General features: G+C 36.1%; 1 protein-coding gene across 1 annotated transcript in view; it reads left to right on the plus strand.

Annotated features, from left to right (window-relative positions):
* The window catches only part of NCAPG (non-SMC condensin I complex, subunit G), a 36,757-nt gene that overhangs the window by 7,159 nt on the left and 8,870 nt on the right, over window positions 1-20,728 (plus strand). Inside the window, exons 2-16 of the mRNA XM_009887662.1 lie at window positions 6-44; window positions 688-897; window positions 1,716-1,944; window positions 3,423-3,568; window positions 4,504-4,588; window positions 6,276-6,468; window positions 8,834-8,983; window positions 11,368-11,508; window positions 12,503-12,626; window positions 13,989-14,078; window positions 14,234-14,413; window positions 14,878-14,988; window positions 17,186-17,305; window positions 19,537-19,773; window positions 20,092-20,273. Of these exons, the coding sequence (XP_009885964.1) occupies window positions 6-44; window positions 688-897; window positions 1,716-1,944; window positions 3,423-3,568; window positions 4,504-4,588; window positions 6,276-6,468; window positions 8,834-8,983; window positions 11,368-11,508; window positions 12,503-12,626; window positions 13,989-14,078; window positions 14,234-14,413; window positions 14,878-14,988; window positions 17,186-17,305; window positions 19,537-19,773; window positions 20,092-20,273 (2,237 nt within the window). The remainder of the gene's footprint in view (window positions 1-5; window positions 45-687; window positions 898-1,715; window positions 1,945-3,422; window positions 3,569-4,503; window positions 4,589-6,275; window positions 6,469-8,833; window positions 8,984-11,367; window positions 11,509-12,502; window positions 12,627-13,988; window positions 14,079-14,233; window positions 14,414-14,877; window positions 14,989-17,185; window positions 17,306-19,536; window positions 19,774-20,091; window positions 20,274-20,728) is intronic.

Consider the following 20,728-nt stretch of genomic DNA (forward strand, 5'->3'; position numbering starts at 1 on the left):
ACCAGGCGAATCTTGTCGTGGATTTGAACAGCACCTACAACCAGGTCCGGCCTCCCTCGGGGCGTGCCAGCGGCGGGGCGGAGCGGTCCGGTCACCCGCCGGGCTGAGGGGAAAATGGGGGGCGTGCAGGATCTGCTTGGCTTTTCCTTCAGAGGGCAGCGGGGCTCTTCGGCTTTGTTTCCCCTAAAACAAGCGCTGAGGCCAGTATGACTAAGAAGAGACCTGCGACTTAAAACAAACAAAAACCCTACAACAAAAAAAACACCCCCAAAACAAGCCACATGCTGAATTATTATACACAGTTGTCTCTTGCCATCACGGGTGTAAGAACGGCCTACGACAGTTATTAATGATGTTGCTGGAAGGTGTTTGGGTACCCGAGAAGTCGGTGTGACACAGGATAATAAAGGATAAGGGTCTCGATTGCTATTTTGAAACCCATCGGCAGGTAAATGTAAACTCCAGAATGGAGCCCGGTGGCCAAGGCATATGCCTACTTACTGTGGAGTTAAAGCAAAATATTCAGTGAAGAGTGCACACAGCGGGTTTGCTGGCTTTAGCGCTTAAAAAATGTAAATGGAAGCTGTCAGTTATAAACTCATTTATGTTATTTTTCTGTGGTACTGCTGTTGAAAGATGAACCAGGTAGTTATCTTCTGTTGTGGTCTGATTTCTACTTTTTTTCAGTTGGAAAATAAGGAAGATTTTCATGAAAAATTCATTCATTTCCTTAAGTATGCTATGATAATCTACAGACGGGAACCGGCAGTGGAACAAGTGATCGATTTTGTGGCTAAATTTGTTACTTCATTTTATCAAATGGAGAAAGAGGATGGTAGTGAGGAAGGAGAAGAAGATAATTTGCTTTTGAATTATGTGTTTAACTTTCTGCTTGAGGTATAGTAGCACTTATTATTAAAGCTTTAACATAATAAATGGAAACTTCATGCAGTAGCAAAAACTTGCGGGTGCTGGAGATGCAACAAACTAGAACTTAAAAAGTGAAAGCATGGCAAAACTAGTGCTTTAAGACTAACACCTTCCCCGCCCCAGCAACTGGATTTCAAAAGTTAGGCTGGTGAGAAAATAAGAATTGCTTTCTTATTTGGCTGTCAGATGTGTTATTATAAGCTTTACTATAGGTGCATTTATAAGTGTGAAATTCTGGAAGTGTTGTGGAAATGAATTTATACTGTTTCTTGGATAAGTAAAAATATTAGAAGATCTTTGTACAAATATGGTTGGCATATGTATTATTCGTTTCCACTTATTGCAAGTGTTATATAGAAAGAAGATCGACAGTTCCAATAGCATGAAAACTCAAGTAGAATTACATTTTCTTAAACTAGTGTTTTGATGTGGAAAAATTATTGGTCAGGCCAAGATTGTTAGTCATCATTGCTATCTTTTTTGTTTTCCTTCTAACGTTTTATGGAGACAGAGGGGTAAGTTAGCTGACAGTACTGTAGCCTGCATGGAGTGGTAAGCATGTTTCTTCCTTTGTGAAGACATGGCTAATTATGTAAAGAGCCACCGATACAAGTGACAGGCCATAAGTATTTTCCTTAAATAGGAAAAGCTTTTAAAACACAGAAGTGCATGTTTCATGTAATGTATAGAATGTTAACTACTTACACGTGCATGTTAATAGCCTTATGTTGGAAATGAGAAAAGTGTGATTATTAAGAATACTTTTGTTTTTTTATTTCCCTAAGTCTCACAATGCAAACAGCCATGCAGTTAGGTTTCGAACATGCCAGCTTGTTAATAAGATTTTGGGAAATATGCCAGAGAATGCCCAGATTGATGATGATTTATTTGATAAAATTAATGAAGCTATGCTGGTTCGACTTAAAGATAGATTTTCGAATGTGAGAATTCAAGCTGTCTTGGCCCTGTCAAGACTTCAAGATCCTAAGGATGAAAATTGTCCTGTTGTTAATAGTAAGTAGTACTGTTTTTTTTCTTTTGTTTAAGAACAACATTTGTTGATTTACATTACTTTAAAACCGTTTTAGACACTTTTTTAAGCACTGAGTAAACAAAACTTACAGAGTATTCTTATAATAATTAATAAACTGTGGACCTCCTTGTCAGAGGAGGTTGCAGATGCAAGATTTGTATATGTTCAAGAGGAAAAGACAGAACTGGTTGAAGGAGAGATCCACTGGTGTTGAAAAGACAAATCATATTGGGCTTGGGCTATTCTATGAACTGAATGTAGCTGAAAGATGGTGAGAATGATGGTGTGTTGCAAATTGGGGTGGAGATACGATACGCGCTTGCTCAGTTTTTGCCCTCTAAGGACCCTTTTATACTATTAATTGAATTGAACTTCTACAAAAACACTTAGAGGAGTGGAGATAGTAATAGAAAAACTAATTTTGTCTCAATTCTGCTCCATGAGAGGCAAACTGGTTACTGACATTGTTGACCTATGATTTTTTTTTGTAGCCTTTCTTCCCCACCCCCAAATCTCATCTTGTTCATGGATCACTTCCTTTAAGAGATACCTTTAAGAGGTGCCTAAGGCACCTCTGGAACCCAGTGTTTCTTGATGCTGTTTTATGTCGTTTGTGGGTTTCTTTGTGTATGGTATGACTCTTGACTAAGCCTCTACTTCCATTGCCTCAAGGTTGACAGTCTGTAGGTTTGTGCCCGCATAGCTGTTATGTAAATTGTGCCCTGAATAAACTTTATGTAGTGTCTTTTGTGAAGAGAGTAAGTTCGTTAGTTTGGGGGTTTTTTTGTTGTTAAGGCAGCTTCTTTGAAATTATATTTTCTAAGTGTTTGTTTATAAGTTCCTTATTTAGGAGCATATAAATTTCATAGTTGATCATTATCTCATAGAACAAGAAGATGAATTCAAGTATTCTCTTAAATTCTTTTTGTCATTGCTTTTAATTTTGAAGAAGAGTCAATAATATAACAAAAAGCATTACACAAGATAATTACTATTTGAGTTTTGGTAGGCTTAATAATGTAGATTGTAGTTTTCCATTTATAGGAAAATTTGAGGATCTACCTCAAAGGTAATGAGGATGTATAGCCAGTGAATAGAGTTCTTAAGGAGCCAACATTTGGAAGCATTTTTTTATTATTTTTTTTTCCAGTAAATGACAAAGTGGTTATTTATAGGTGGGGTCTAGAGTAGCAATTTTCAGTTGTTAACTGAGGATCCTACTTATGATTGCAAATATTATTTTCTTCATTGAATTTCTTTTGAGGTCATAGCTCATGTAATAGCCGTAAAATCTTGGACTTGTGACCCTAAACTGTTCCCTAAATTTGTATGAGCTGTGCAGGGGTGGAGTAAGAGTTTTAATAATAGCTGCTGATTATTTTTTTTTTTTAGCATTTTCTGTTTTTCTATAATGTTTCAAACTCTTATGAAAATATTATTATGACTGTTTTACTTTCAGTCTACAACACGTTGCTTGAAAATGATTCAAATTCAGAAGTGAGGCGTGCAGTGCTGTCATGTATTGCTCCATCAGCAAGGACTTTGCCAAAAATTGTAGGTCGCACTATGGATGTAAAAGAAGCTGTGAGGAAGCTGGCGTATGAGGTAAATTGAATCACTTAATAATAATTTCAAAGACTGATTTAGGAAAAAGGCTTTAAAACTTTTATTATATTTCACTGGCTAAACACTAAGAATCGTTAAATAATTTATTTTCACATGCCAGAATTTTGAGGGGGAGTGATTTAATAGAAGTTTTCAAGTTAAAAGCCTGAACTTGACTGCAGAATTTGCTTGATAGAAATTACTTTTGTGATATAACTGGGCTCCTCAGGATCAGACAGTAAAAGTATATATTATGTATACAATCTTTTGTTTTCTATCTGTGCATTTTATGATGTTTGTGAAGCAATTTTTCTTCTCTGTTATTGCGTAATAGGTAATTCAATAAAGTTAGGATTGCAGCAATGCTAGGGTAAAAATGGCATATTTATGTATTCCAATTATGAGAAGTATCAACCATTACGTGTAGGCATAGGGGCAAGAAGGTATGCATGTATATTTCTTCTGCAGGCAGGCACCTTAGGTAAAACTTTCAAACAAAATGTTCTTTTTTTCATACAGAACCATCTTCTGTTCTTTCTTAATTTATATTAAATTATATTTTTAAACTGAATCTGTGTGTTAGTAGGCTTTAAGAAAAGTACATACTTTAGTCACTTCACTGCAGATATTCGTTGCTCTTGGACCTTAAAAGAGAGAATAGTTTTCATATCCAGGTGTTGCATTCAAGCGGAACTGCCAAGCTTTGAAGCTCTCTGTTAACTTTATTCTTACTTTATTTTACATTTTTTTCCCATGCACAGGTATCTACTTGTTAATGTATTGGTACGAAGCTGATGGTAGAGGTATTACAGGCCTTTATTGACTTACGGTTTCTGTGGATGGATAAGACTGAGAGTTTAAACCCACAGGTAGTTAACGAATACAGTTGTTATCATTTGTAGAAATGTATTTTAATGTCTTAATTTTTTTTTAAGGTTTTGGCAGAAAAAGTTCACATGAGAGCTCTGTCAATAGCACAGAGAGTAAAATTGTTGCAACAAGGACTTAATGACAGATCTGGTAAGAGATCATCTTTCTCAACATCTTAATATAAATGTTTGAGAGAATACTTTCTAATGTTCTGGGGGTGATCTTATGTGGAAGCTGTGATGGCAATAATAAGGAGCTTAAAGGGAGTTATGAGGTACCAGGAAATGCATAAGCAGAAGAGATCCTGCTTGCTGCTTTGGTTTTCAGGCCCCTTATAGTGGGCAAGCCAGAAAAGGATTGCACTTTCAAAAAAACTTGAAAGCCACTGAGCTCTAACATAGGACCAAATGCTATTAAAATTAAAAAACAACAATGTAATTAAACACAGAAGTAGGAAAATGTAATTATTTAATCAGTGTATTTTGAAACATGTTTCATTACCAATATTTTTGTAACTAATATATTTAAGAATTGAAATGTAAACATTATCGGTTTGATAATTGTATCTGCCAGGGTATGTAACATCACTGATATCATTGATATCCCATGGTCTTTGCTGGGCAAAAGAGGTTTAGGTTCCAAACTGGCTGCATTTATATATACATCCTCTAGTATTCACTCATTTTGATGTGTTTTGCAAGTTCTATAACCTTTAATATGTATATCTTTGTCAAATTTGCTTATCTGAGTAACTCCCAAGCTAACAAGAAAGGAACCTGCTCATTCAAGGTTGCTAAGTTGAAATTTTGGATATTTTTACATCTCGGCTTTAGAACAAGGGCTTATAGTTAAACAAGACCTAGAAGACATAATCCAGGTTCTGCTTAGTTCTGCTTCTGGGGGTGCATTGAGATGTCAATTCTCTGCTCTCATGCTCTTTTATTCTACTAGTTTATGCTTTTCACCTTCTCAGAGAGGTTTCTCATTTTTAGTACCTTAGCTCTTTCAAGGCCTTTTTATAGCTCTTTTTGAACACTTGAATATATTTAAATGCTGTCTTCATTATCGTAAGAGGAAAGATGAATGTTGTCAGTGTGTGGACTTTGTTTTTATTATATTGGATATTGTTTTCTAAAAGGTCCTAAGAGCATACTTGTATCACTCTCTAGTTGTTATATTTTTACATCCAACAGACTATTAGCCTTTCTACTTACCTGCTTAAATCTGTGTGTATGTATTAATGATGTATGTATTCTAGATGTTCCCATAAATACTATTTTCCTTGATTAAAGACTACTCTACTGATACAGAAACTGTTCATTGTGGCAATGGGGAGGAGGGACTTAAAGTATCTTTATGTAAATTTCATAATCCAGTTGACTAATTGAATTAACACAGGAATTCTGTGTGACAGTTCAGACTAAAGGTCTGTACAGTAGTATCATGCCTCCAAAAGCAGCCAATTCCTAAATGTCTGAAACACAGCAAGTATATAACAATGCTTCCCTAGAAATTTCCCTGTTCTACAAAGGTTCATGGTTTGTAGTTTTTCTGCGTTGAGGTGCTGTCTTTGGATGTAACAGTTTTTGGATAGAGGGTTTTTTTTATTTTATTTTGTGTGTGTGAAATATGTTGTCTCAAAAATGTAGTAGTGCTCCATAGGTAGTTCTTGTTTAACTGTGGGGTTTTTTTTCTTTTTTTAAGGTAATGTTAAGTTCAACTATATCTTAACTTCTTTCCAAAAAGCCTTCTGTAGAAAAATGATTTGTGAAACTATGTTGAAAGCTTGGTATTTTTCAAACCTTAATGTTTTAAACTGTTTAAATTCCCTTATTAGATGCTGTTAAGGAGGTAATGAAGAAGAAGCTGCTTCAAGCCTGGGTACGATTGACTGAAGGGGATGTTTTAGAATTGCTTCATCGACTGGATGTGGAAAACTGCCCAGAAGTGGCCATCCCAGTACTAAATGCTATGTTTTCATTATCTCCACTTCATGACCTTGCTCAGAACTGTAAAAACCTTGACAGCAGGTGTGCAGATCAGTTTTCATTTCCAAAAGATGAATATTTTGTATAAGAATAGTAGATTAAAGGTTATATCTAAATGGGGAGCAGAGTAACTATTACCTGTGATAAAAGACTGATATTGTGGTGTAAGCCATGATGTCTCCCTGGTGTTTGTGTACTTAAGTGCTTTGAATATGCTTTTTTCTTATTTAAAACATCTGTGTTCACCAGCTGAAAACGATTGTGCCAGATAAGCAAGAGGGAAAAAATGAAAAAATGTCTTTGACTTCTTGTTTCCTGAACACCCCAAAAATTACACTTTTAGAGTTTAAGAGGAGGCAGTAAATTAATCAACTAAACAAGCCTTTCTATGAGTAACAACTTAGTCTAGTTTGTTTTATTTTCTGTACTGTCTGTACAGCTTACAATAAGGGCAATACTCTACCCTCACAACTGTAATTTCCTCTCTTCTTTTAACTTGTGGTACTGAAAAGCTCCTTCTCTCCCATTCCTCCTCCCTCTCAGTAATGCTTCTGGTTTTGGGGTTTTTTTTTTCCACACATAGTCCTCTTTGGCTTCCCTCTGTCCTTTTTGCTGAGCTAGAGGCAGGACAATTTGGGGCCGGCTCAGTTACCCATGAACTGTTTGGAGAATCAGAGTGGAATTATTTGGCTTGTGCTTTGGCCTTCTTTTGGGGGTATTTACTCGTATTAGCAGAGCTTGGCAGAAGTTGGTATCTTAGATGCTTCTTTTCCTGTGTTAATGTTTGATAGAATTTGATTAAGTGAGTTAGTTTCTAAGCTATGAAGAAGACGGCATGATGAATATAAAGATCCATAAAATAAAAACAAAGGGTGGAAGAAAACAAGAAATTAGAAGTTGTAGGAAATTGCTAAAGGAGGCAAAAAGGTGTGAGGAAAAACCAGCTCGAGTTAATTGAGGCACCCAGAGTGGAACGACTGTTAGCAATGGTAGGAGTCTAATCTCAGATGATAAACTTAAATGACAAATTGTTAATGATTAAAAAGTGAGAACAAAATCTTATTCCACGTTTTGGGGGGGAAATGTGTAATGTCATCATATGAAGTGTCTCCAGTAATAGCTTATAACAGGTGTTTTGAAATCAACAGATGTTACATGCATTGCACTCCAAAGCTATAGATGTGGGCCTGTCTGGCTTTAAAAAGCATCAATGCAAATAACTTTCTTGCAGTCTCTGGAAATGTGCCAATATCTTAAGAGGTTTAAAGGAAGCACTTATATACTTATGGACTTGTCAGTCTGACTTTGATCTTGCACAAAATGAGTCTTCTATTCTGAAAGACTGGGATAACTGAGAATTTTTTTAAGTAGTAGATCTCTCAGACTAATGACATATTGAGAAGTGAGTGAAATTATTCAGCTTGTAATGACGTTATTTGATTTATGGAAAATACTAGGCTTGTTCTTGTATGATGTTTGTGACTACAGCTTGAGTGATGCAGTATCCATATGATAAATGTTTAGATTTTTTGAAGTCTATGATTTCTGTTTGTTAAATTTACTTTTAAATAAAGAATTGTCAGATAAATACGAAGCTACTAAATGATCAGTTTTCATCTACATGTTGCTGGGATTTTTTTGTTTTCTTCCTTTTTTTTGTGTGTATGAGAGACCTAAATGAGAACCATAATTATTTTTGATAGTTTGCAAGTAAAATGGTATTAAAGGCAGTGAAAAGTACCACTGACAGTGACTGTCTTTTCTGTTTTGCGATGGAATTAATGCACAACTTCATGTTCTGCTTCTGAAAACAAAGATTATATGCTGTGCTTAGCATGGAAAAGACTATGATTATAAAAAGGAGTGGAGGTCGTATGACTGGTAAAGAGAGGATGACTTTACAGAGATGCTGAGAAGCAGTTCTATTACGTTTTGCATTTGGCATACTGTGATTGCTACTTGAATATTCTGTGAAGGTCTTGTATTAAGAATGGAAGAAAATTCATAAATAGAAGCTGAGAAATAATTGAATGCAGTTGTTGCATTTCTGCAGATTAATGGAGTTCAATTTTCCAGACTTGTACAGTGATAACAATGTTTCATGGAGTTAAAGTACTTGGGTGGTTGCTCTAGGAGGTCTGAAGGGCTGAGCAGAATCTTATTGCAAACTGATAGGAACAGCCTTGATTTAAAATACTGAAAAGTGCAATGTAGTAAGAGGCTCAGGCTTTCTTAAGTGAGCTCCATGTCCCCACTTAAAAAAGAAGTTGTCATTTTTGTCAGTCTTTAAGTATTTCTGTGGAGAATAGCTTCGACAGGATTTTATTTTCATTTTGGGAAATAATGTATTTCTGTGCATTTGTTGTCTTTTACCCTTTTTTATTTATCTCTATTTATTTTTGGTTAGAAAACTGATTCCACTGGAAGACTTAACATCTGAGAATGTGTTATATTGGAGATGTCTTTGTGAATATCTGAAATCAAAAGGTGAAGAAGGTGAAGATTTACTAGAACAGGTGTTGCCAGAACCAGCTATATATGCAGATTATATATTAAGGTACATTGCGTTTAAAAATAAATCTGTTATCACTAAAATAGATATTTCTTTTTTAAAAATAGAGAATATTTCTTTTATTGAACTGTTTAGGTTTTCACCAAAGTTGTGCTTGACCAGTGATTCCTTATTTTATTTTATTTAATTTTTTTTTTCCTAAGATTTTTGAGAGGATTTACTTCTTTTAAACAAAACCTGTAAAAAACAAATTTATAACTTGAAAACAATTTTTGGAATGTCCTTTCTCATGAACTATCAGCAAGAATGGACTGCTAGATTAGTAGCACATAATTTGCCATTTAAGTTAATATAATAATTGTTCTGTAATATGCAGCTATCCTTTGTCCATCTGTTATGTAGGTTGCTGTCTGTTTGCAGAAAGAGGTTTTTAGAGCTTGCAGAAACCAATAGTTTTTTTGATTGTTGTAATTTGTGAAAATAAAGTAGAATTTGGCTGCTGTCTCCAAGACAAGTGATTTTGAAACTGAAAGTTCATTGCCTTCTCTTTCCCCTGCTCAGGCAGGCATGGTTCCTAAAAACTTATATTTGAAGTCAGGGACAGAGCTGCTAAAAGAGCCAATTACAGAACATTTAATTGGGGGGAGAAAAAGAGAATGTTTTAAGTCAATCTTTTTACCAAAGTGAAGAAAGGTAATTTTTTTTTTTTTTTGTCTTAGTGGGATACTTTAGTCTTTATGTAAAATTTGAACAGAATTTGTTTATGAGCATGGAGAATGTTGAGAAATCTTAACTAAGGTATTGTACATGCAAAATGTTGAGTAAAGCTTCCTGAAATGATTATAAATCAGATCTGCTGAAAAAATAGATTTTTTGATAGAGGTTTCCAATTTAAAATATGTGTATTCTTTTCTCACTTCAGTGGGTGTAGTATACTAGTAGTACTTACAGAAATTATTGCTACTTTTCAATGTGGAACGTGCTAACATGTTTCATATATTTTTAATAAATGAAGCATCTGTGCTTCCTTAATCTTGAAATGTAGATCCAGTCTGGTGGGTGTAAATTTATTCATTCATAATTAATTTAAGAATCCATAAAACATTTCTTCTCAAAAAAAAAGAAAAAAAAAGGTTTTCTTTTTTCCATCCAGTCTTACTCAAAATGCCTTCAACAATCTTCCCCTTCAGGAAAAGGCTGAGTAAGATTAATTATGTTTGCTGATACTTGTTTGTAGTATCAACTGTAAAACTATTCATTGGTGAGCGGTGCCACCAGTTGTTTCAGGTAAGATTTGCAATTGTACAATCCAAGTCTTTATTTGCACTGTGAGAGTATCAGTTAGGAGGAGCAAGAAACTGCAAGTCATCAATCGTTAAGAAAAAAAATGCAAGATTGTAAGCTTCATTTAGATATTTCATTATTATCTGGTGCAGGTAATGTTACTGTTAAATTATCAGAACTAGCTGCCTACAATGTTGTGATTTCAGATGGTCTTAAAGAGTAGCTACGTTTTTGTCCTAACTCTAAAGAAATTTTAAAAAATTTGCTAAATTTAATGAGCTGTTGCTGAAAAGTACCTGCAAAGCTGTGGTAAAAATAAGCATCTTTCTCACAGCTCAGTATTTGAATTTTAAATATTGCATTGTATTCAATATTGAATTTTGTACGTGATTGTACATTGATCACTTCAGATTTTCGGAACATGCATGCTCTCATTGATGGATAAAAGAACAATGACTCTAGAAAAATAAAAATAAAAAAACTGAAACAAACTGATTACAGTTTCCATGCTGTGTGGCTGAGTGTATCTGACAGCAGATTGTTGTTATTCTGTGATGGCATACTTGATCAGATAAAGGATTTAAAATTCACTGCACACTTTAATGAATTTCTTGTATTTTTTCTTGTAGGCAGTATAACACTTCTGAACATGTAAAAGAATACATACTACCTAAATATACAGAAAAATTCTAGTTGTATATATGAAAAGTGGTACTTGTATACATTTACTCCTAAGATGCTGCCTTTAGGCAGGGACACAGAACTGAAAACACATGTACAAGCATAACTTGTCGTTTTCTGTTTCTTACTGTTTTGCATTCTTAAATAAGGGATTTTTTTAATGAAGTGCATTGTTTTTAAACTGTATATTATTTGGTGTAAATAACTTTCTGGAACTATTAATCTATGAAAAGGAGAACAGAATTATTTTTTAATGTTTGTAAATAAGGTAACTGCTTGTTTATACAGCACAGAAAAGTGATGGGGGAGGGAGTGTTTGGTTTATACAGGACAGGAAAGTGGTGTGTGTTTTTGGGGGAGGGAGCATTTTTTTTTTGTTTGATGTTTTTGTTTTATTTTGTGTTTTTTTTTTTCTTTCCAACAATGGTTCTGAATGTAATTGTATCTATTCTATTTGAATTCAGTTACCTTCAAAATATGCCAGTTCTTAGTGAGAAACAAAGAGAAGATTTCAGCTGTTTTGAAAACCTGATGACAAAAGAATTTATAGGCCAACAACTGATTCTTATCATAGGCTGCATGGATACCACAGAGGAGGGAGGAAGGTAAACTTAAATACAAAATCTGTGTTATTAAGCTTATGGCATTCATGCCTGTGAACAGACATAGAGTTGTTGGGAAAATAACTTGATCAAGCAGACAAAATACAGTTCTAATGCTAGCTGCAAAAAAAGGCACAGTCTTTCTAATAGAATTGTTCTCTGAAGTGTGCCAAATATCGTCTGCTTACTTTTATGGAAAAATGAGTTTTAATGCAGATACAATATTGTGTGTGGAGAACAAATTAAGTTTTTTCATAATGTATTCTTGAGATTATGAAGTTACAAGACTGTTCCTTTGGAACGTAGTATATAAAAAAAAAAAAAAAAGAGATAAATGGATTACTTCTCGGCAGATGACTTGTAGTAAGTAGCATGTGTTTTTCGTAGGTTTTTATGCCCAGTCTGCTAAATCCTAAAAGGTTACAGATGTTTTAGATGCCAAGCTGAACTGAACTGTTAACTGAGTCATTCCTAAAATTTGAACAGCCTTTTGATGTGAAGTGGTAAGAGTGAATAAATTTGGAAGTTCATACCATCAAATGCATTTTATTAAAAATTGCAGTTATCATAGTACAAACACAGCAACAATTTCAAACTCTCAATGGCATGCATTATATGTATGCCAGACTGGCAGGATAGTCTAACTTGTAATTTTTTTATGTTTTAGTTTCCAGCCAGATAATTTCTATGAAAGCATTTTACAGTATTGATACTCTGACTGTTTTTCTGCTGGTATGACCTTTTATTGGAGAGTAGTGACACCTGATTAAGAGTCAGCATTTTCTAATCGAGAGATCAGGTAAAATCAGGAAAAGACAAACGTTGCTAAGTAAGAAAATATATTCAGCAGTTAATATAGCTATAAAGAAGTTTCTCTTATAATGTATTATAAAGTCTTCATCACACTAACTCGAAGTGGGTAAATTATTAACTCTTATGCCTTCCACTTTCTTGAATAAGCAAACAGATTGTTTGGTTTTTTTTCTATTTAATGCAGAAAGCATCTGTTAGTTACTTTACAAAAGATTCTCATTCTACCTGCAACTTCAACAGCCCTTATATCTCTGCTTGCGGAAAGATTGCTCAGTATAATTAAGGATGATGACAGAAGGATTCAAATTGTGAGTAATTCTACAGGCTCGTTGTTTTCTAGGCTCTGTCTTCTCCATATATCAAACAGCCTTTACGAGGCATTGTAACTGAAATATTTGGAGTTAAAATATTTTTAGCTTGGAAAAGCATTTATTTTCTGCTGTTCCCCCTCCTTTTTTTTTTTTTTTTCTTTTTTCAGCATAGCTGTATTTTGTGGTTGTCTAAAGATCTTTATCTTTAGAAATTTGACTAGTGTTGTAAATGTAATCCTCAAATTAGGAAAGTATTGCACTTTGACAACCTTTTCCAGAATCCTTTGTCGTATTAGATCCAAATGGTTTTGACTAGAACATTCAAAGTGAGGATAATTTACCTTTACAGGTTTCAGATTTCTTCTCCCTCCTTTTAGCTGAGACAGGTACTACCAACCCTTACGAGAAAAATATTTTATATAGTAGAGTCTTTATATATAACATAACTATTTAACTTGAGTCCTGAAAAATAGACCCTTGGTTTTGCTAAAATATTTTAAATGCACCCTGGACTTAAGGACAGGGATTGCTTTTGGAAAACCTCAATCCAGTGGGCAAAGCTAGGATGTAGGTTTGTTACATGATTGCAATGGAAGAACTATGGTAATCTCTAGCATTATAGTACAATAGTAATAGTAAATGTGTGCATTTCTATAATTCTAGTGAAATACGTTGATTCAATACATTCTGTTGATTTGGTACAGCTTGAGAGGAAGTTAAAGTTAAACTGAGGTGATATGATACAAGATAAATTAAGACTATCCTGTCTCATTCAGTCTTTAGTTTTCCTCTTGTTTCATCTCATTTTTTTATTAACGTAATAGGTCTGACTTTAAAGAAAATGCCTAACCAGCAGAAAAACTCTCAGACTAGTTCTGCTTCTAGTTCTATGCATGTATTTAGCTTCCAATTAAATGGCTTACATGGCTTCTTATACTACATGTGGTCGTTCATAGACCTTTAAATGATGGTGTTCTTAGTTGTATTTTGGTTGAAGTAGTAACAGATGAAAAACCTTACTCTCATTACCAATAATTCTTTTTAAAGCACGTGTTTGGATCTGGAGGAGATGGTGTCTGTGAACTGTTGGCATAGAAACTGCTTAACTTATTCATCGATATACAGTCTTCTATTTTCTTGCTTACCTAGCCAAATGGTAGAAAACTCTAGACTTTCATGGTTAGACTGTGTATTGTCAAATTGAGGATTTATTTGCAGTGAATTATCTGTTAAGGGAAACTGCACAAATGTTCAATGCTTTTTCAGAAGGATGGTATTTTAAATTTGGAAGAGTTAAATGCTTAGTATCTGACATCTGAACTGAAATCAATGGCACTAATATATTGTTTGTAACAATAGATTGCAGAAATTATATCAGAAGTTCGTGAGCCAATTGTTACAGTTGACCAGCCTGTTGATGCTGCTGAAATAAGAAAGCGGGAGCTTAAGGTAAGCAGATTTTAGTTAACAAATACTTTTAAGCATATGCATCTAGTAAGAGTTTTATATAGTAGTGTATTATTGGCTAGTGTCAGTAGTGTATTGTTGGCTAATACCATGAAGGTTATGGTATTATATTAATTTCCTTTTACTTTGTATTTCAGTTGGCTGAAATAAAAGTGAAACTTCTTGAAGCAAAAGAAGCTTTGGAAGAATGCATTACTCTGCAGGATTTTAATAGAGCATCAGTATTAAAAGAGACAATAACTGAATTGGAACAGAGAAAAAACGATCTGATAAAAGAAGCAGAGCAACCTGAAATTAAAGAAACACGTGTGGAGAAGGTCTGTTCACTTCCTGTATTCCCAACTGCTGGTTATATTTTGATGTTTATTCTATAGTTTTAAAAGACTGTGTAGTTTGGCCTTGTATCGTCTAAATTTTAAAAATTGAAAATTAACATTTGTGATATTAGTATTCTCCTTCTGCATCTATAGAAGCTGCTGGTATGCTTTAGCAAAAGATGAATTGCAGTTAAACTGCTCTTTTGTCCTTGAGTAACTAAAGAATTCTTAAAGGGTCTTGTTTTCACTGCTATTACTCTTAACTAACTGAAAACATGAACCTGAATCTCTTTTCATCATAGTTTATTGACAGATTTTGATTAATATTCTTGCACAACAAATGTGTACTGGACAGGAAATGCTTATTAGGGTGGGGAAAAATTATGATTAATACCCCCATTCTCCTTATCTCAGCCACCATTTGTATTAATAATGTTTTTATCTTTTCTCTGACCCACTTGAAGAATGATCCTGAAACACTGTTGAAGTGTCTGATGATGTGTTATGAGCTTCTGAAGATCATGTCCCTTTCTAAAGGAATCGGCCCAACCATTAAAGAAATCATTGAGTCTCTGGTATGTAGGAATAAATACTGTTTACACTATGATAAAAATTAATACATCATAGCTGGCACTTAAGTGCTGGCAGGATTGTTTTTGATTATTTTACAATCACTTTGCTCTACCTGTAGTGCTGTGTCTGGTGCTTTTAAGCCTTCCCAGAACCTGTTGAGCTGTTCTGAGTTCCTATGCCAGAACTGGTTGTGGCAGAGATACTAAAATAAAACAGGAATATTGTAAATATTTGACTAATGTATGACAGTGTTGGACAGTGCTCAGTTATAATGTGCCAAGTGTGGTGCTTAGGCATCTGCTTACCGCCCTTGCTGGTACTTTAGTTACTTGGATTTGCTATCAGCTGAAGTTATGAGATCTCTAATAGAGAACTTTAAGATACTTTTTTCTTTTTTTTTTTTTCATTGCTAGTCAAAAGCTTTTCATCTAGGAAAGACTGGAACTCATATATACCTTTCTTTCATCCCTTCCGCATGCAAGGAAAGATGGGAGCAGCAGTCAGGGACTCTAGGGCACAGGTAGTTTTTTCATCAGTCCTCCTGGTCAAAGGGAAGCGGGTTGATAGGGACAATTGAATCTGGCAAATCAACAAGACTGGTGCCACAGCAAGAGGTTTGGCTTCTTAGACTGTGGGACTCGCTTTGAGAAACCTGGTCTACTGAGGCCTGGTGGAGTCTACCTGTCAGAGAAGGGGAAGAGCATCTTTGGTTAGAGGCTTGCCAAGCTTATGAAGAGGGTTTTAAACTAGAGTTGCCAGGGGAGGGGAACCGCAGTTCATCCCACTCCTACCAATGTGATGCCAATACCAGTAATAGATGCCCAGAACCTGCAGAAGGATTGCTGGTCAGCAGGAGAGCACCTGGAGTGCAGCATAAAGGAAAACTAGCCACTCCAGCCAATAAGTGAACTTCATTGGGGGCCCAACTTAAATGCCTCTATGTAAATGTGTGTAGCATGGGGAATAAACAAGACAAGTTAGAGATGCCCTGCAGGGCTATGATCTTTTTGGCATCACAGAGATGTGGTGAGATGGCTGCTATGACTGGAGTGTTGGAATGGAAGGATACAGGCTCTTCAGGAAGGACAGGCAAGAGAGACAAGGAGGGGTTGTCACCCATGTCAAGGACCAGCTGGAGTGCATGGAGCTCTGCCTGGAGATGGATGAGGAGCTGACCGAGAGCTTATGGGTCAGGATTAAAGGGAAGGCAGGGACAGGTGACATTACAGTGGGGGTCTGCTACAGGCCACTCAATCAGGAAGACTGAGCGGACGAGGCCCCTTTATAAGCAGATAGGAGCAGCCTCACGTTCACAAGCCTTGGCCCTCATGGGGGACTTCAAACCACCCTGATATCCGTTGGAGGGACAACACAGCATAAGCAGTCCAGGAGTTTCCTCAAATGTGTCCATGATAACTTCCTTCTCCAAGTGACAGAAGAGCCAATGAGGTGCCATGCTGGACCTTGTTCTCACCAACAAGGAGGTGCTGGTGGGGAATGTGAAGCTCAAGGGCAGCCTTGGCTGCAGTGACGATGAGGTGGTGGAGTTTAAGATCCTTAGGGTGACAAGTAGGGTGCACAGTAAGACTGCTACCCTGGACTTCAGGAGAGCAGACTTTGGCCTCTTCAGGAATCTGCTTGGCAGAGTACCATGGGATAAAGCCTTGGAGGGAAGAGGGACCCAAGAAAGCTATTCAAGGATCATCTCCTCCAAGTTCAGGAGTGATGCATTCCAACAAAGAGGAAGTCAGGCAAAAATACAATGAGGCTTGCCTGGATGAACAAGGAGTGGATAAGGAACTAGCTGGATGGCTGAATGGGTGTTGTTTCTCTGCAAGAATGCTAATGTATTTTATGAAGAAATGTGTAGGTTTGTTGTGTTTGTTGGGTTGTTTTTTTTTTTTATTTCACAATGAGTGGTCAATTTAATTTTGTTTGAAAACAGATATTTATTGAAAACAAGCACAAAGCAAAACACTCTTGTATCTTTTGCCATTATTTTATTGCTGATTTGAAACAGCATGCTCAATCTGCTTCTGTTTGTATCTAGATAAACAGAGTATATAGTAGCTACCACTTTCCAATCCTGTATCAAAGCTAAATTATTTTTAGGTTTAGGTAAGCACATTTTAGTAGTCAGATTTTTTAAATTTTCAATTTATGTATTTCAACTGTAAAGTCTAATATTATTGCTTCCAGATACTTCCTGGCATAACTAATGTCCATCCAGCAGTGAGAAATATGGCAGTTCTGTGCTTGGGTTGCTGTGCCCTTCAGAACAAAGAATTTGCCCGACAACAGCTTGCATTGCTGTTACAGGTAAAAAGTCTGATGGGAAATGGAAGGATGTGTGACTAAGTAAATAAAACTAGTCTTGTATGTACAACAAGGTACTCCACATAGGTTATTTAAGCACCAGTAATTCCTGATTTCCTAAAGACCTGGATCTGGAGAGTGTGGTTTCCTGTGGATTTTTCTGATGTCTAATAATATTCAAGCTTATGTTGTATCTTGGTAGTAGCATGCCTTTCTTTTGTAAGGTCACCTGTTGTCTTGAAAGTTTGCAGGAATTCTTTAGCTATAAGGTCTCACTTTTTCTTCCAAATCTGGATGAAGTCAAGTCATGTATTCATGTTGTTAATGTAGAAAAGAGAAGCTGTAGGATTCTGTAAGCCTTCCTTCCGTGGGAAACCAAACTAAAAATGTGACTGTGGTGGTTTATTTTTCATTTCTGTTACATACTTACCTGTGATCTTGGGTGTCTGATTTAATTTCTGAATTATTACTTTTGTATGGATTAAGTAAGAGTTATTAATTAGAGGATAAAGCAATATTCAAACCAACAAACAGTAGCATGGCCAAACATCTATGAATATGGAACATACTGTATGCCATAATACTCATATCTCCCACCTTTGTGGTGAATGTTCTAATGCTGAGCTAATTACATAAAAGATGGCACTGTTGTTAACTTTGCAGATTCTGGCTTTGAAAGAAGTGTGGGAGCCATCATGCTTTATTAAGAGTGTGTTCATGTACACACTCGAGAACTGACAGCAGGCCTTGAGATCATATGCTCAGCTCAGACAAGATGATAGAGCTGTCAGTCACCATACCAGGAGAACTTCAGGTTCCTAAAAAGTTAGCAGATCCCATTGTTTTTAATCTGCCTTTGACTGTGTCTCCTTAAAAATCAGTTTGTTTGCTTAGGGAGGATTTTAGTTGTTTTAGCAGCTTAGTTTAGACTTAAATAATTAATTTCTTTAGGTACTAAAGCCCATATTCTTTGTGTAGGCTGCCATCAACAGCAGGGTGTTGGGCTAAACACATCTAGGATCTCTAGGCTAATTCACTATGTTAGGTTTTATTTGAATGTTGATTTGAACTATAATACATATAGTAACCTATGCAACTTTGACTTTATTATTATCTTGCTCCCTGCTGTCTTTTTACATACTGTTTATTAATTAAGCTGTGCAATATTTCAGAGCGGGGATGGTCTCATGTATTTTTTTCTGTAGTGCCTAGCACTGTGGAGCTACTATAGGCAAATAGACTTTCTATTTGTACTATGTCTGTTTAGAAGTTGAACAATAAAATTATATCTCATACATGCATGCTCACTCTGTGAGTGAGATTCAATTGATTTTATGAAATGGAAAACGCATAGGTGACTTGAGAAATTCTTTCCCAGACTGTATTATAAATTCAGGTTTAAACTCTTATCACGGAATCACAGAATAGTCAGGGCTGGAAGGGACCTCTGGAGATCATCTAGTCCAACCCCCCTGCCAGAGCAGGGTCACCTACAGCAGGTTGCACAGGATGGTGTCCAGGTGGGTTTTGAATGTCTCCAGTGTGGGAGACTCCACAACCTCTCTGGGCAGCCTGTTCCAGTGCTCTGCCACCCTCAAAGTAAACAAGTTCCTCCTCATGTTAAGATGGAACTTCCTATGTCCAAGTTTCTCACCTTCCTAAAGTCAGAAATTTGTCCCAAGAATTATAAAAAGTTTCCCAAATCAAACAATCTTATTAAAGCAAAAAATTTTGTTATCACAGAATGGTAGGGGTTGGAAGGGACCTTTGGAGATCAACTAGTCCAATCGCCCTGCCAAAGGAGGTTCACGTAGAGCAGCTTGGACAGGAATACGTCCAGGCGGTTTTGAATATCTCGAAGGAGACTCCACAACCTCTCTGGGCAGCCTGTTCCAGTGCTCTGTCACCCTCAAAGTAAATAAGTTTTTCCTCATGTTGAGATGGAATTTCCTGTGTTCTAGCTTGTGCCCGTTGCCCCTTGTCCTGTTGCTGGGCACCACTGAAAAGAGTCTGGCCCCATCCTCTTGACACCCGCCCTTTAGATATTTATAAGCGTAGATAAGATTCCCTCTCAGTCTTCTCTTCTCCAGGCTAAAAAGACCCAGGTGCTCTATTCCCTTTGTATTCTTTGTAGCCCTCCGCTGGACTTTCTCCAGTCATTCCCTATTATGCTTGATGTTAACATCAGTGATCTACTAGAAGATGATGGTATGCATTTTCCTTATTAAACCTAGGTTTTACAAGTAGATAATATAAAGGTAAAGCTCAGTGCTTTAAAGGCAATCTTTGATCAACTAATGCTGTTTGGGATCGAGCCATTTAAAGCCAGAAAAGGCAATGACTCTCAAAATGAAGATGCACACACTGGAACTGAAAACCGTGAGGAAGAAAGTGAAACAACAGAGGAGCAAGAAGAGACTGCTACGGTTCACAGCCTCCTGCAGCTTCTTTCAGGTTTATTAGACAGTGAGGTAAGAAATACTACAAAATTTGCCTTAATTTTGTTTTAAAGTGACTTTTGCAGAAGATTTACTATCCCATTAGGTTGGAAGTGAACATTTCATGATACGTAATTGAGATTAATGGCAAAATGTTAAAATAGTTGTTCTAGAAAACGACCACAACTTTGTCACTGATAGAGACTAATGTTACTCTTGAGCTTCTGTGCACGTGCAAATTTGTGAACGTAGAGAACTGATTGGCAAAATAGGATGCAGACCATTATTGTGAAGTAGTAGTGAAAAACACTGTGGTTGGTGTGTTTTGTATACCATCAGTTCTTTCTTCAGTTTTCAGAGCTTAGGACAGAAGCTGCAGAAGGGATAGCCAAACTGATGTTCTCTGGGAGGCTGATTAGTGCCAAGCTTCTTTCTCGTCTTGTTTTGTTGTGGTATAATCCTGTGACCGAAGAGGATATTCGGCTTAGACACTGTCTGGGAGTTTTCTTCCCTTTATTTGCTTATGCGAACAGGTATGGCCTTTATAAATTATTATGTGAAAATATACATTAGTCTAACAGCTTTAGGAACCTTTTTCAATCTTGCACAAGTAGAAATAGCACAAGTACAAATTAGACCTAAAGCTCTAGTTCAGCCTCCTATACATATTACTTTTGAATGTACATAATCTCAACTTATGACTATTTGTAAGACTTTGCATTAATTCCCTCTTACCCCTGTGGCCTTCCAATTTTTTTGTTTTTCCTAAGCCTATAATTGAAACAGTTCTTTAAGATGCTGAAGAGAAGATTCATTTAAAACGTTGTGCTTTACTTATTTATGCTGTTGAGCACTACAGGTAGACTTTGAAGTGTTATTAAAAAGTAGCTAGAATGCTTCCAAAGAAAATAATGGGTGTACAGCAGATACCAAAGAAGCAGGCTGGTTGGTTGTGGTTTTATTTTGTTTTTTAACCAAATAGTACTCC

This window comes from Charadrius vociferus, unplaced genomic scaffold (assembly GCF_000708025.1).
Source record: "Charadrius vociferus isolate BGI_N301 unplaced genomic scaffold, ASM70802v2 scaffold306, whole genome shotgun sequence".
NCBI classification, from domain to species: Eukaryota; Metazoa; Chordata; class Aves; order Charadriiformes; family Charadriidae; genus Charadrius; species Charadrius vociferus.